Genomic DNA, 15,169 nt, shown 5'->3' with positions numbered 1-15,169 from the left:
CAAAGGGAGGGTTGTGTGAACGGACGGAGCAAAGGCCCCAATTTGGCCTGCTCTCCACGCCGGCCCTCCAGATGTCTGCAAGGAGTTTCCTAACCCCTCCGTCCCCAAAGTGCTGTTGCAAAGAGCTGCAAAGGCCATTTTTTAAATTTTCATTTGCATTGTTGGAAGACCTTTGCAACCCCCAATGCCCCAATAATGCAGCTGCGAGGAGGAAAAGCTGCTTGGGGGTGCGGGTGGGGGAAACCCCGGGACCCCCTGCTTGCTTTGCAGCCATTGCTTCCCCTCTGTAGGGAGGAGGGAGTTGATGGTCGGGAGGGGCCAGCACCCCTGGGCAGAGAGGGGCATTCTGGGAAATGGAGTCCCTTGGCTGCAGCCCCGCCCAGGAGGGAGGGGCCTCTGGACCTCCCTCTGGACCCCCAAATCGAACTGCCTCTTTTGATCCCCAGGGGAGCCCAAACGAAGCCCCCAGGCCCCATTGAACGGGAAAGGCTGCCCCCCACCCCCGTGGAGTTGTAAACCCCCCTCCAAGATATTTGGGGGGGCTTCCCAGGCCTCGCCAGGAGTGCGTGAGAAGCAGGAGATCCAAGGGAGGCCCGGCTGCCATGTTTAAGACCCCCAAAGTCGGCCCTGCCAAGAGGTCCCCCCAAAAGGGAGTGCCCCGGGAGTTGAGGATCTCGCTGGACAGTGACCTCTCCGGGTTGCGCATCCGTGGCCCCTCGCAAGGGTCATCCTCCAGTGAGGTGCAAGATGAGTGGCTCCCCCACATTCCCAAGAGTAAGCCTCAAAAGGGGGGAAACACCCCCCCCCTCTTCTGGAGAAAGAAGAGGAGGAGAGGGGCCACATCTGGGAGCCCTGGGTGCAAGATGTCCAGCCAAGGATCGGCCAGAGAAGATGGCTGCAAAGGCTTCCCAGAGGCCCTGCTTGACCTTAGTTGGGGGGGACCGCGGGCCCATCAGGAATGCCCCTTGGGGTCTGAGTCTGGGGGCTCAGCCAGGGACTGCAGTGCACAGGAGCCTGGATTGAGTCCTGGGACCCTCGGCTTTGTAGGCTCTCCAGACCCCCTTGCTGGTCTGGAGAGACCCAGATGGAATGATGCATGTAGATGATCTGGGCATGGAAGGGATGACCAGAGAGAAAAATGGCCCCAAAGGAGAAATTACCCCAGTGCAGAGGGAGGAATTTTTATTTTTATTTTATTTTATATTTTATTAAATTTCATTATTACATTTTATTTTATTAAATTTTATTTATTTTATTTTAAATGTTTAATCTTATTTTGTTTTTCTCTTTGTACTTTATTTATCATTGCACTTTATTTCATTGTTGTATTTTATTTTTTAGGTTTTCTTGCAAATATTCCATAACCCAAGTAGGGAACATCATCAGTATTAGAAGGGAGTAGGGGTTTGCTCTCTTGATAGATACAAATGGTTTGTCCTGTCAGTGTTAGTGGGAGGTTTATTTTATCCCTTCCCCTTCCCCTTCCTTCCCTTCCCATCTTCCCTTCACCTTCCCTTCTACCTTTTTTCCCTTTAACCTGTTTATCTTTTCCCTTTTACCTTTTTTAAGCATTTACCTTTTATTTTAGCCATCTGAAGTTACTCCAGGCAGCTTACAAAAAGAAAAAGAAAGAAAGAAAGAAATCGTCCAGGCCTCAATTATTCTACCTGTCAGCTCAGTCATTCCTGTGCAGAGAATCTCTTCCGACACCAATTCTGGCAGCTGGGGTTGCATTCCTGCATTCTCATCTCTCCTTTGTCCCTTCCTTCCTTCCCTTTCCCAGATGCCCAGAACTGGTCTTGCTCCGTCATTGGCCTCCTCTGCATCTGTGTAATCTTCTTCCTTTTGATGACCCTCATGAATCTGAAAGGTAGGCTGACTCGGTTAGCGACATAAATTTTGGGCTCAACTCTGGTTGCAAGTCAAGGACTACCCAAAATAGGATTGGAAGGGACCTTGGAGGTCTTCTAGTCCAACCCTTGCTCAAGCAGGAGACCACACACCATTTCAGACAAATGATTGTCCAATCTCTTCTTGAAAACCTCCACAGTTGGAGCATTCACAACTTCTGGAAGGAATGTTTTCCAATGGTTGATTGTTCTCACTGTCACAAAATCCCTCCTTAATTCTTCGGTCTGATCACTCAAAAAAGATCTTACAGATCCTTACAAAAACATTTGTAATTCTTTTGATCTTACAAAAAGAAATTTTCTGGTTGTGGGAATGGGAAGGTTGGTAAGCTAAGACGTCTTGCCCTATTCATGATTGGAATGCACACAAGAGCTTTGGCCTCTGGTCAACTTAAAACATTAAATAAGGAAACAAATAAGGAAAAGTAATGAACAGAAACCCATCTCTTTTTCTTCAATTTCCCACTGTTTTGAAATGGTATCATGTCCCCCCCAAGTTATCAACAGGAAAGAAGAAGTAAATTTTAATTATATACATGTAGAATAAAGTTTATGAAACATTTTGCACTTTCCTTCAAACAAATTTGATTAGCAATAGAAGAGAACATTTGTAACACACGGTTGAATTGTGGGGTCCTTGGTGATCTCTGAGCTTCATGGTTTTCTTGCAGATGTTTCCTGACCCAACTATGGAACATCATTAGTACTAGAAGAGAGGGCTGCTTCTATGGAACATCATTAGTACTAGAAGAGAGGGGAAGGAGGTGGAGGGGCAGGAGGACTAGAAGAAAGGAAGGAGAAGGAGGAAGAAGCAAGGAAGGGGGAGGAGAAGGAGGGATGGAGGAGACGAAGAAAAAGAGGAGGAGGAGAATATGGAAAAAATAGAGAAGATGGAGAAAGGGAAAATAGAGAAGGAGGAGAAGGAATTAAGGGGAGAAGAAAGGAAGAAGAAGAAGAAGAAGGAGGAGGAGAAGGAGAAGAAGAAGAAGAAGAAGAAGAAGAAGAAGAAGAAGAAGAAGAAGAAGAAGAAGAAGAAGAAGAAGAAGAAGAAGAAGAAGAAGAAGGAGGAGGAGGAGGAGGAGGAGGAGGAGGAGGAGGAGGAGGAGGAGGAGAGAAGAAGAAGAAGAAGAAGAAGAAGAAGAAGAAGAAGAAGAAGAAGAAGAAGAAGAAGAAGAAGAAGAAGAAGAAGAAGAAGAAGAAGAAGAAGTTTAAGGTTTAAGGTTTATTTGGTTTAAGGTTTATTTGGATTTATATACCGCCCTTCTCCCGAAGGACTCAGGGCGGTGAACAGCCAAAGATAAAACACATACAATATAAAGTTTAAAAACAATTTAAAACATATTAAACAAATTTGGCCCATACTTCTACTAAAGAAGAAGAAGAAACAACAAACAACAACAACAACAACAACTGTGGAGTCCTTGTTGCTTTCTGAGTTTGTTTTTTTGCAGATGCTTCATGACCCAATTCAGGAATATTATCTGTGCTAGAAACCCACCTCCCTTCTAGCACTGATGATGTTACCTAGATTGGTCCATGAAAACAAGCAAGTTCAGAGAGCACCAAGAGCCCACAGTTCAACCCTGAGCAACACATGTTCTCTTCTATTGGTACAAGAAAATGTCTTTGAAGACGTCATCGATAGCTTATTCAACCTCTTCTTGGAAGAAGCCCCATCTTTCTTAGAAAAGCTCAGGAGATATCATCCCTTCTCCTCCAGTGATTATCTGTCTTTACCTCTCTTGCAAGTGGCCATGCTGAAGAAGAGGACAAAGGAAGAGGCAGCTCTGTGGCAGTGGAAGATACTCACCTTGACTGAAATCTTCCGCGACCTACAGATGGGCAAAGGTACTGTGGGTGTGGAGGAACCCGGGTGATCTCCTTGCAACTAGCATAACGAAGGGCCCTTGGTGCTCTCGGAGCTTGGTGGTTTTCTTGCAGATGATTCATGACCCAACTAGAGAACATCATCAGTGTGAAGGAGTGTGGGGTTTGCTACTCACGCTGAAGGTATTATCGAGTTGGGTAATGAAATATCTTCAAGAAAACCACCAAGCCCAGAGACCAGCAAAGACCCCACATTCCTCCTCCTCCTCCTCCTCCTCTTCCCTTTCTCTTTTCTCCTTCCTTTTTTTCTCCTCTTTGTTCCTTCTCCTCCTTCTCTATCTTCCCTTTCTCCATCCTCTCTATTTTTTCCATCTTCTCCTCCTCTTCCTCTTTTTCTTCTTTTCTTCCTTTCTTCCTTCTGCTTCCTCCTTCTCCTTCCTCCTTCTCCCTTCCTTCTTCCTCTTCCTCTTTCCTCCTCCCTTTCTTCTTTCTTCTTCCTCCTCCTCCTTTCTCCTCTTTCTTTTTCCTCCTCCTTTTTTCCTCCTCCTCCTCCTTCCTTCTTACTCCTCCCCTCCTTTTCTCCTCTTCCTCCTCCTGCTCCTCCTCTCTGCAAACCCCACTCCCTTCTAGCACTGATGATGTTCCCTAGTAGCATCACAAAACGTCTTCCAGGAAACCACCAAGCTCGGAGACCCTCAACAACCCCTTGAGTTTCAACCCTGAGCTAAACAAATACTCTCCTTTACTGATCACAAGGAGTTGGCTGGAGGGAAGAAGAAGACCTCTTGAAGGATCCCAACAGCCACCCAAAGATTGTGGAGAGGCTCTTCTTGCTACCACAAAAGGGAAAAGAGGACAAACATTGAACATTCCTCCCCCTTTTCAAATGTTGCAAGGAAGAGACTCTAATTGTGTAATTGTAAACACATCAATCATCATCATCATCTTTTAATGACCCCATAATCCCTTGTGGAGTGGAGTTTGGGCACCTGAACGGAGCTAGCAGAGTGTTTACTGGCCAGATACCCTTCCTGTCACCAATGCGGAGTTTTGTTCAGGAGATAATATTCTCATTGTGCCCAGAGAGAGAAATATCTATAATAGCCATCCTGAGTCTCCGGAGAGAGGCGGCATATAAATTGAATAAATAAATATCTGCCTCTACCTAGGATCAAACTCACAGCCTCCTGATTGTAAGGTGAGAGCTCCATCTCTAGGCCACCGCACCACTCCTAATTGTAAACACATCAATATATGTAGTTATTTATTAATATACCTTTGTTGCCTTCAAGCTGAGGCACTCCATGTTTGACATGGAACTGACTTCATCCCAGAATTTCAGAAAGAGATTTCAACCTCGGTAAGAAGGCTTCTTTGCCCAACTGAAAATACAAATCACCAAATAATTCAGACGAAGCAAAAAGCATTTATGAAAGGAGGGTCAAGCCTTTTTATGGAACACAGTGTTCCTTGACTTACAACTGGAATGGAGCCCCAAATTTCAGTGGCTAAGCGAGTCATAAATACGAGTCAGCTGCCAAGCGTCTGAATTTTGGATTGTGCAACCCTGGGGATGCTGTAACGGTCATGAGTGTGAAAAACGGTCGTAAGTCAGTTGCCGTTGTAACTGACGGGTCACTCAATCAACTGTTGTAAGTTGAGAACTACCTGTATGGAATCAAGGGACATATATACTTGTATGTGTTAAAGCAGAAAGCAAGGGATAAATAAATAAAGGGATAAATAAGTAACGGGAGGAATAAATAAAAACATTGATTGCTTGCGAAGTTTGAACAATAGCAAAGACGGATTCTGGGTAGCATTTCACACGTGACAATTTATTTTTTTTTAATCTGATTTAGATGCCGTCCTTCTCCGGAGACTCAGGGTGGCTTACAGTGCGTTAAGCAATAATAGCCTTCATACTTTTGTATATTTGTACAAAGTCAGCTTATTGCCCCTACAAACTGGGTCCTCAATTTACCTACCTTAGAAAGGATGGAAAGCTGAGTCAACCTTGAGCCTGGCAAGATTCGAACTTACTAATTGCAGACAGCTGGAGTTAAATTACAATGCATTAGTCTGCTGAGCTATCCAGGCTCCTTTATGGGTTATGCGACTCTTTCCCAGCTGGGTTTGTATCTTTCTTAAAACTTGCAAGGGCGTTCAAGGCCGTTGAGGGTACAGATAGTCATTTACTTGGAAGCATTTGCTTAGTGAGTGTTCGAAAAAAGTGACATACGATCCTGTTTCACACTTACAACGGTTGCAGCATCCCCGTGGTCACGTGATCCAAATTCAGATGCTCGGCAACTTGTGACGGTGGCAAACATCCCGGGGGGTGGGGGGGCAGCCGATCACAATTGGCAATCTTCCGATAAGCAAAACTTATCAGTGGGGTGAAGCCAGATTCGTTTAATAACCGTGCGATTCACTTAACAACCCCAGCAGTGAAGTAAGCATGCGCGCGCGGGGCGAACCAGTGGTAACAAAATGTGAAACCCACTGCTGGCTTGCCCCAATGTGAGATCCGGGCGCTGGGTTGCTTCTCCTCTCTCTAGTTCTGAACTGCAGCATATGCAAAATCCAGTGGATGCAACTAAGCGAGAAATGCTACTTCTTCCGGAACAGAAAAATGAATTGGGAATCGAGCCAGAGATTCTGCCAGGAGGAGGATGCTGAACTGATGGTGGTCAGCAACAAGAATGAGATGGTACTGAGGCTGGGGGAGATGGGGGCAGACCGAAGAGGGCACGGTGGGGGGGGGTGTCTGGGTGTTTCTCAAGCGGTTTAAGATGGGTGGACTTCAACTCCCAGAATTCCCCCTGCCAGCATTCTTGAAAATGAGTGGACTTCAACTCCCAGAACTCTGCTCCAATCTCTTCTTGAAAACCTCCAGTGATGGAGCACCCACAACTTCTGGTGGCAAGCTGTTCCACTGGTTAATTGTTCTCACGGTCAGGAAGTTTCTTCTTAGTTCTAGGTTGCTTCTCTCCTTGATGAGTTTCCATCCGTTGCTTCTTGTCCTGCTTTGGAGACTAGGTTCACCCCCTCTTCTTTGGGGCAGCCCCTCAAATACTGGTGCTTTGGAAAATAAGCATTTGAAGCATTGCCACTTCTTTCTGTTATTCTGTTAGGCCAGAGTGGAGGAGGCACTCCAGTGCACAACCTCTAATGCGCCTTCAAGAAGGTGTCTAAGCAGCAAGGTGGCAGGTGCACAGAAAGTTTTTTTAGGAAGAGATTGGGCATCCATTTGTCTGAAATGGTGTAGGGCAGAGGTGTGAAACACAAGGCCTGCAGGCCGAATGTGGCCCGTGGGGCCGTCATGGAAAATGTAAGGGGCCAGCCTGTGTCGCTTTGGCCCTGTCTACCCAGTGCGAAGAGGAAACATGCCAGCAATTTGGGGAGTGGTGTCAAGCTGGCCACGCCCACTCAGGAAGCCATGCCAAGTGAGGCATCATTCTGGCCACTCCCACCCAGTTGGCCACGCCCACCCATCCCCCCCCTCCCGAAGTCAACCACAGCAGGGTTGCCCCCGGTTCGCACCAGTTCTATAGAACCGGTAGTAAAACCGGCGGGAGGCTCCGCCCACTGACCCCGATGTCATCAAAATGCTTCTGCACATGCGCGAGCGAAGCAAGTGTGCGTGCGTGGCCCCATTGCAAACTGGTAGTAAAGGTAAGTATAACCCACCCCTGAACCACAGCCCTGATGCGGCCCTCAATGAAATTGAGTTTGACACCCCTGGTATAGGGTCTCCTGTTGGAGCAGGGGGTTGGACTAGAAGACCTCCAAGGCCCCTTCCAAGTCTGTTGTTCTGTTATCATATTTATTTTATTTATTTATTTATTTATTTATTTATTTATTTATTTATTTATTTAATTTGTATACCGCCCTTCTCCCAGAAGGGACCCAGGGCGGTGAACAGCCAAAATTAAAAAAACATACAAATACAAAAGTTAAGATAATTAAAAAGAATTTAAGAATTTAGCCATTTATATGGCTAATGCAGCCAGGTTAGTGGTGAGTGAATCAACTTTCATCCTTAACTGGAATTCTGCAACTTTTATCTTTCTTCTGAAGCCTGGCCTGACTCTGGTCCCTTTATATTTTAGCAGTTCCTGAAGTTTCATGCCTCCATGCATTTTTACCTGGATCCGAAGACGTACAAATACGACAAATTCTGGATCGGTTTGGTCTACGATATCGCGGAAAGGAAATGGCTGTGGTTAGACGGAACTGTCTACAAGCCCAGTCGGTAAGTTCCCTCCAGAATGGGTGATTCCTCAAAGCCCCCCTTACATTATGAACCTGAATAACAGATGGGAATTACTGTGTGGTTGAAATTGGCCTCACACCCTTGGTCATTACATTTAAAATTATTCTCAGAGAACCGCCAGTAGCTCAGGGTTGAACTGTGGGGTCCTTGGTGGTCTCTGAGCTTGGGGGTTTTCTTGCAGACGTTTTATGACCGAACTAAGGAACATCATCAGTGCTAGGAGGGAGGGGGTTTGCAAGGAGGAGGAGGAGTGAGAGGAGGAGGTGGGGGGGGTAAATCAGCACCCCTGTTGACCAATGAGGGGCCTGTTTCCCAGACTTCAATCAGTTCCCTGGCTGTTTTTGTGCCTGCTTGTCCAACAATCTTAGTAACTGCAAAATTGAAAGTATGTCCTTGTTTATTTCAATGTGAGGCTACCAATGAGTTTGGGACTTTTCGTCTGACCGCTCACTTGTGCTCTTGAGATCGAGCGGTTAGCTTCCTCCCTGTCTGTCCTACATAGTCACAGGGGCAATCCATGCAAAGGATCCAGTAGATTACATTGGAACCATCTCCCAACTCCAAGCGATCTTCACAGGGCACAATTTGTCCTCCTATGGTAGCCTACGGGCGGTGTGCGATGCCCACTTGCAGATCTCATAAAAGCTGCGTTCTATGGCTTCCGAAATTGTGTGGCTTGTTCTCACCCTGCCATATAGTGTTCTCGTGCAGCTTTTTGTGTGTGTGTGGCAGTGGATGGTTGCTGTTCAAATTCAGAGTGTGTTGGTGGCCTTGTTAATACCAGATAAGCTCTGGTTTCTAGGCCTCCATCTTCTTATCTTTTGACAAGCACATCTAAAAATGGTCACTGTCGAGCTGTGTCTTCCTCCACGGTGAACTGTATGCCCAGGAAGACGGAGTTCAGTATGGCATGAGAGTCTTTCGGTGCAATTCCTTTTGATAATGACAAACGTGTCATCCACGTAGCGGCAGTGGTGGGTTGTTCCTGGTTCGCACCGGTTCACAAGAACCGGTAGTAAAAATTTGTAGTAGTTCGGAGAACCAGTAATAACATTGGCTGGCCACGCCCCTGAACCAGTCCCCGGCCCGGTCACCGCTCACTTATCCTGCCCACATCATCAGAGACTTTTTTTTTTTTTTTACTTTTAAAAGCATTTTTTCTACAACCCCTTCGGCCGAAAAAATACTTTTAAAAGTTAAAAAAAAAAGCCTCTGATGATCCCGCGGCTCAGCTGGGAACGTCAGAGGCTTTTCAAAGCATTTTTTCTACAACCTCTTTAGCCGAAGAGGTGGTAAAAAAATGCTTTGAAAAGCCTCTGATGATCTCAGTTGAGTTGCCTGATGGGCAGAGGCTTTTCAAAACATTGTTTTCTGCAACCTCTTAAGGTTGTAGAAAAAATGTTTTTAAAAGTAAAAAAAAAAAAAGTTGGCCACACCCACCCAGTCACATTATCCCCCACCACCAAGCCACACCCACAAAATAAGCCACGCCCACAGAACTGGTAGTAAAAAATTTTAGAACCCACCCCTGCGTAGCGGCACCAAAATTTGGGTGTGTAGTTCTGAAATACACGAGGTTCTAGCTCACGCAGGACGGCTTCTGCAATGACTCCTGATATTCGGGATCCCACAGATGTCCCTTTTATTTATTCATACATTTCCCTTTCGAATGGGAAGAAGGTGTGTCGACAGTATTGGAGTAGCCTCGCATGGTTTGTGTTCTGGTTAGGATGTTCTGAACTGTGTTGTATTCTTCTTCTGTTACTTCATATGCCAAGTGTGGAGGGAGGGGTGTAAACAGGGATATTACATCAGAGGAGACCATGATCTCGTCAGGAGCCACATTTAGACTTAGGCTTAGAATAAATGTTCTGACCCAGCTGCCCAAACACAACGAACCCTCTGTAGGTAAATCAATGATTGCGTTATTAGAAGCACCGGCAGCGCCGGCAAAAAGTCTCTCTCACTGCAGGCTAACAGGTCTGTCCGGCAGGGAAATGAATAGTTGTCTGTCACACCTATTCATCTCCGCCTCCTGGCTTTTATCCCCAGAGCTAGGGTGGGGCTTTGCTAGCAGCGGTGGCTCTTCCGTCTCAAGGACTGGCCCATAGATTTCCACTGCTCTCCTCTCCTCTGCCTTGTGTGCATCTGTGCGTCAGGCACTGGACCCAGCTGTTCCTCCTCTTCCTCATCAGCCACCTCCAGACCTGAGGAGTCACTCCTGCCTTTTGGTCGCTCTGCGCGCCCATGCATGGAGAAGAGGCTCCTCCTCTTCTTCCTCTTCACTTATGGGAGCTTCTGGAGGTTCTGAAGGCCCTGGCTGAATCCCCACCTCTGGCACCACATCTTCTGCAGCCTCCTCACTGTCTGACTCGAGCGCCAGCTGCACAGGCTGTTGGTGCAGCACCACACCAGCCTCCTCGCTGTCAGAATCAGCTACTAGCTGCACAGGCCCCTGACGGGCCACAATAGGTAGTCTATATGCTTAAGAATCACTGAGCAGGACGAGACCCTGCTGGACATCTTGAAACTGGGAGAACGAGCGCGAAGGATGACTAACCAACCTTCTCTATTTCAGGTACGGGATATTGGGCGATCATGGCTGCGCCTACATCCAGAATGACACCCTTCACTCCCAGCCTTGCGGCAAAGTAGCCAAAAGCATTTGTGAGACAACAGTCCAGTTTGGATGGAGCATGTAGTCCAGTTTATTGGCCCCTCGCTGCGCAGATGCTGTTTCCCGACCTGTTGTGGTGTTGCAGTGGAGTGAAGCTATCGGCCTTCCTTCTCTGTCTGAAATGATATAGGATTTCCTGTCTCTTCCAACTCTGTTATTCTCTTGTTATGCTGTTGTTATTCTGCTATTCTTTCTGTTAGGGTAAATAAATCTGAATTTCTCCAGACTCAGCCGAGTGCTTTCATTCAGTTCAAACCCTGCTCGGTCTTAACTAATTCCAGGGCAACAGAGAGCCGAAGGAGAGTCGTGGTCCTACTTTGCCTTGTTCCAACTCAAAATGGCTCTGCCCAGCAGGGGCCACAGAGACGTTGCAGAGCCCAAGGGGAGGTGGGGTTTTTTTTTGTTTTGTTTTGTTTTGCAGCCTCCTATTGCTGCTGTTTTCTGCCAAGCAGTCTCCAAGACCCCAATTTCCCCTGACAAGACCTTCTTCAGCCAGCCAGCAGAGTTTCCTCGGGGCTAACAGGAAACAAACAAAGGGCCCTTGGTCTTTGCTGCTCTCTGCAAGATGAGCAGTTCTAACAAGGTGAGAAGAGAAGAGAAGAGGGGAGGGAAGGGAAGAGGAGAGGAGAGGAGAGGAGAGGAGAGGAGAGGAGAGGAGAGGAGAGGAGAGGAGAGAAGAGAAGAGAAGAGAAGAGAAGAGAAGAGAAGAGAAGAGAAGAGAAGAGAAGAGAAGAGAAGAGAAGAGAAGAGAAGAGAAGAGAAGAGAAGAGAAGAGAAGAGAAGCACCTGAGGGCAGGACAAGAAGCAATGGGTGGAAACTAATCAAGGAGAGAAGCAACCTAGAACTAAGGAGAAATTTCCTGACCGTTAGAACAGTTCATCAGTGGAACAACTTGCCTCCAGATGTTGTAGATACTCCAACACTGGAAGTTTTTAAGAGGAAATTGGACAACCATTTGCCTGAAATGCTATAGGGCAGTGATGGCTAACCTTTTTCCCGTTGCATGCCAAAAGCGGACGGGGGGAGGGGTGTCGTACGCACGTGTGCCTACACTCATAATTCAATGCCCCTCACCCTCCATGCATGCATACGCTCCCACCGTGCTCCCCCCCGCTTTTGGCATATGATGGCATGGTGGGCCTGTTTTTCACCCTCCCCAGGCTCCAGAGCCTTTCTAGGAGCCCGGGGAGGGCAAAAGCGGCCTTCCTCACTCCCGGAGGCTGGAAACAGCCCATTTCCCAGCTTCCAGTGGGCACAGAAGGCCCAAAAATCAGTTGGCCGGCGCACGCATGCACGCTGGAGCTGAGCTAGGGCAATGCTCACATGCCTTAGCTCATCTTGTCGGTGAATGGATCATTCCGGGTGCACTTCAAGGTTTTGGTTACCACCTTTAGAGCGCTCCATGGTTTAGGACCGGGATATCTACGAGACCGCCTTCTGCCACCAGTGGCCTCTCACCGACCAGTACGCTCCCATAGAGAGGGGCTCCTCGGGGTGCCGTCGACCAAACAATGTCAACTGGCGGCCCCCAGGGGGAGAGCCTTCTCTGTGGGGGCACCCGCCATCTGGAACAAGCTCCCCCCGGAGATACGGAGGATCCCGGACCTGCGCGCTTTCCACCATGCCATCAAAACATTTCTTTTCCAGCAAGCCGGCCTGTCCTAACCTCTCTTTTAAACTTTTTAAACTTTTTAAAATTCTTAAATTTTAAATTTGTCTTATAAATTGGGGTGTTTTAAATTTCGTTTTTTGGGCCAATTATTTAATTGTATTTTAATGGTTTTTTAACATTTGTATTATATGTATTTTATTTGGCTGTTCACCGCCCTTAGTCCTTCGAGAGTAGGGCAGTATACAAATTCAATTAATAATAATAATAATAATAATTCATATGTTTAGCCTCCAGCCTCTTCTCTGCATTCTTTTTAGAGTCTCATCGTCTTTTTTTATATCACGGTGACCAAAACTGGGCTGAAGAAGCTTTTTGGATGAGAAGCAAAACGTCTTCAATGGAAAATCAGAAAGTCCAGCTGTCTCTTGAAAAGGAGGACCGAGGATCCCCATAGATATCTTTTAATCTGGCGTAGCAGTGGCCTAAAATATTCTTGCCTCTAGTAAGCCCAGAGGTGGGTTTCAGCAGGTTCTGACCAGTTCTGGAGAACCGGTATCGGAAGTTTTGAGTAGTTCGGAGAACCGATAGTAAAAATTCTGACTGGCCCTGCCCCCATCTTTTTTTTTTTAATTTGATTTATATGCCGCCCTTCTCCGGAGACTCAGGGCGGCTTACAATGCGCTAAGCGATAGCCTTCATCCTTTTGCATATTTATACAAAGTCAGCTTATTGCCCCCACAAACCGGGTCCTCAATTTACCCACCTTAGAAAGGATGGAAGGCTGAGTCAACCTTGAGCCTGGCGAGATTCGAACCTGCAGTAATTGCAGGCAGCTGGTCTTAATAACAGGGTGCATTAGACCACTGTACTACCAAGGCTCTTATTCTATTCTCTATTCTCTGTCTCTCTATCATCTATTCTCTGCTTCCCGAGTCCCAGCTGATTGGGAGGAAATGGGGATTTTGCAGTATCCTTCCCCCCGGAGTGGGGTGGGAATGGAGACTTTACAGTATCCTTCCCCTGCCACACCCACCAAGCCATGCCACACCCACCAAACCACACCCACAGAACCGGTAGTAAAAAAATTTGAGTTTGAAAAGCATTGTTTAAGCAAGCTTCGGGTGGAATATAAACTTAGTATAAATGAGGAGAACTCTTCTGGAGAATAAAACGGTTTGCAATTGATGAATAGTGTCTCTAACTCCACATCACAAAATTTCTTTAGTGTCGTTACATTTTTACACCATTAGTTGTTAATGGATGTTTTTTTGCAATTCTGCTCCTTTCTCTATCTGAAATCCTGGGATATGCAAGCTGCTATCATCAATTGAATCATTTAGCCAGGTTTCAGTGAAGCTGAATTCACAATCAGGGTTGCATCTGTTTAAACCTGTGTTTCTCAACCTTGATAGCTTGAAGATGGGTGGACTTCAACTCCCAGAATCCCCCAGCCAGCGCTGCTGGCTGGGGGATTCTGGGAGTTGAAGTCCACCCATCTTCAAGCTTCCAAGGTTGAGAAACACTGGTTTAAAAGAAGTATTTCATCCATCTTGTTGGCGTAAGTGCCAGTCTAACGTAAGAGAAAAATCTCAGTGCCAGGCCTCCTGACGTTCTCTTGCATTTTTGGATTGAGCTCGGTCTAGCATTCTTATATTTTCCCAGCTGAAATTGTGGTTGTTACTGTCGGTGTGTTATGAGATGAAGAAGTTTTCACTGGGTCTTCTGACTGCTTTTTGGCGTTCATCGATGCGCTATGCTAGTTTTTTCCTGCCTTAATTTGGGGTGCGTGGAGCAAGGTGGGGCTCCTCTTGCCGTCTTACCTGATTTCCAGTTCTGCGTGTAAATATTTTCTGGGAGGGCTTATTTTCGGAGGGAGGCTTATTTTATTTTTTTCAAAAAAAAGTTTTTAAATTTTATTTCTCATAAGCACGTTTACATGTACAGTCATTTATCCATCATTTTTCATTCATCTTATCTTTTAACTTTCATTTTTATTTTTTCAGGGCTGATCTTTTACCCTTTACCTTTACTCCTTTACTACCTTTACTAAAAATTTTTTACTAGAAGAATTTTTCTTCTTCTCCTCTCCTTTTCTTTCCTCTTTCTCCTCCTACTTTCTTCATTCTTCCTCTCCTTCTCTTTCCTATTTCCCCTTCCCTTCCCCCACTCCTCTCTTGTTCCCTTTCTAACCTTCTCCTCTACTCCTCTATCCCCTCCCTTTTCTTCCTTTCCTTTTCCCTTTCTTCTCTCTCCTCTCCTCTCCTCTCTTCTTCTTTCCTCTCTCTCTACTCCTTCCCCTCTCTCTTCTTGTTTCCCTTTTCAGTTCAATCTAACGTGGTATTCGAGCAGCCCCGATTTTCTAATTATCTTTATTTTCATTTCAATTTCTTATTCAATTAATATTTATTTTTATTTCATCATTTGTGTACATTTTTATAATATCTCACTTTTTTTCCCTTTTACCTGGGGGGAGGCTTATTTTACTGCATGCACTCAAAAGCCCAATTGGGCTTATTATCAGAGGTGGTCGTATTTTGGGGGAAACGGTAAGATATTTCAGGAAGCTTTAATTGGTTTGTGTGCTATGGTGATGCCGCATGGTTCTAATGGTCTGTTGGTGGTTTCAGAGATGTTTTTGATGTTGGAGTGCCATATATCTCCCATAGGGAACATTATCAGTGCTGCCACAATTGGTTCATTTTGGATTTGGTTCAGTTTTTTGGCAATGAGCACCGGGAGTCCTCTCAATGAATGAAAACACACAAGAGAAAAATTCAGAAGCATCATCTGCCCTCGGATTAGAGTTTATTGATTAGTGACACCACATGGAAAAGAAAGTCTGATGCACAGGCTTCTTCTGTGG

At 46.1% G+C, this 15,169-nt stretch overlaps 1 protein-coding gene across 1 annotated transcript; it reads left to right on the top strand.

Annotated features, from left to right (window-relative positions):
• The first annotated feature begins 602 nt into the window (after positions 1 to 602).
• On the top strand, positions 603 to 10,718 carry LOC139319800 (C-type lectin domain family 2 member A-like). Its single transcript, XM_070947837.1, has 6 exons — positions 603 to 774; positions 1,784 to 1,870; positions 3,660 to 3,758; positions 6,299 to 6,450; positions 7,853 to 7,995; positions 10,595 to 10,718. The coding sequence occupies exons 1-6, from the start codon at positions 603 to 605 to the stop codon at positions 10,716 to 10,718; spliced, it is 777 nt and encodes a 258-aa protein (XP_070803938.1).
• The last annotated feature ends 4,451 nt before the right edge of the window (positions 10,719 to 15,169 follow it).

Source organism: Pituophis catenifer, unplaced genomic scaffold (assembly GCF_029215685.1).
Source record: "Pituophis catenifer annectens isolate HBS135680 unplaced genomic scaffold, rPitCat1.0.hap2 SCAF_7, whole genome shotgun sequence".
Taxonomy (NCBI): domain Eukaryota; kingdom Metazoa; phylum Chordata; class Lepidosauria; order Squamata; family Colubridae; genus Pituophis; species Pituophis catenifer.
The sequence above is the reverse complement of the archived record's forward strand: the minus strand, read 5'-3'. Positions and strand labels throughout refer to the sequence as shown.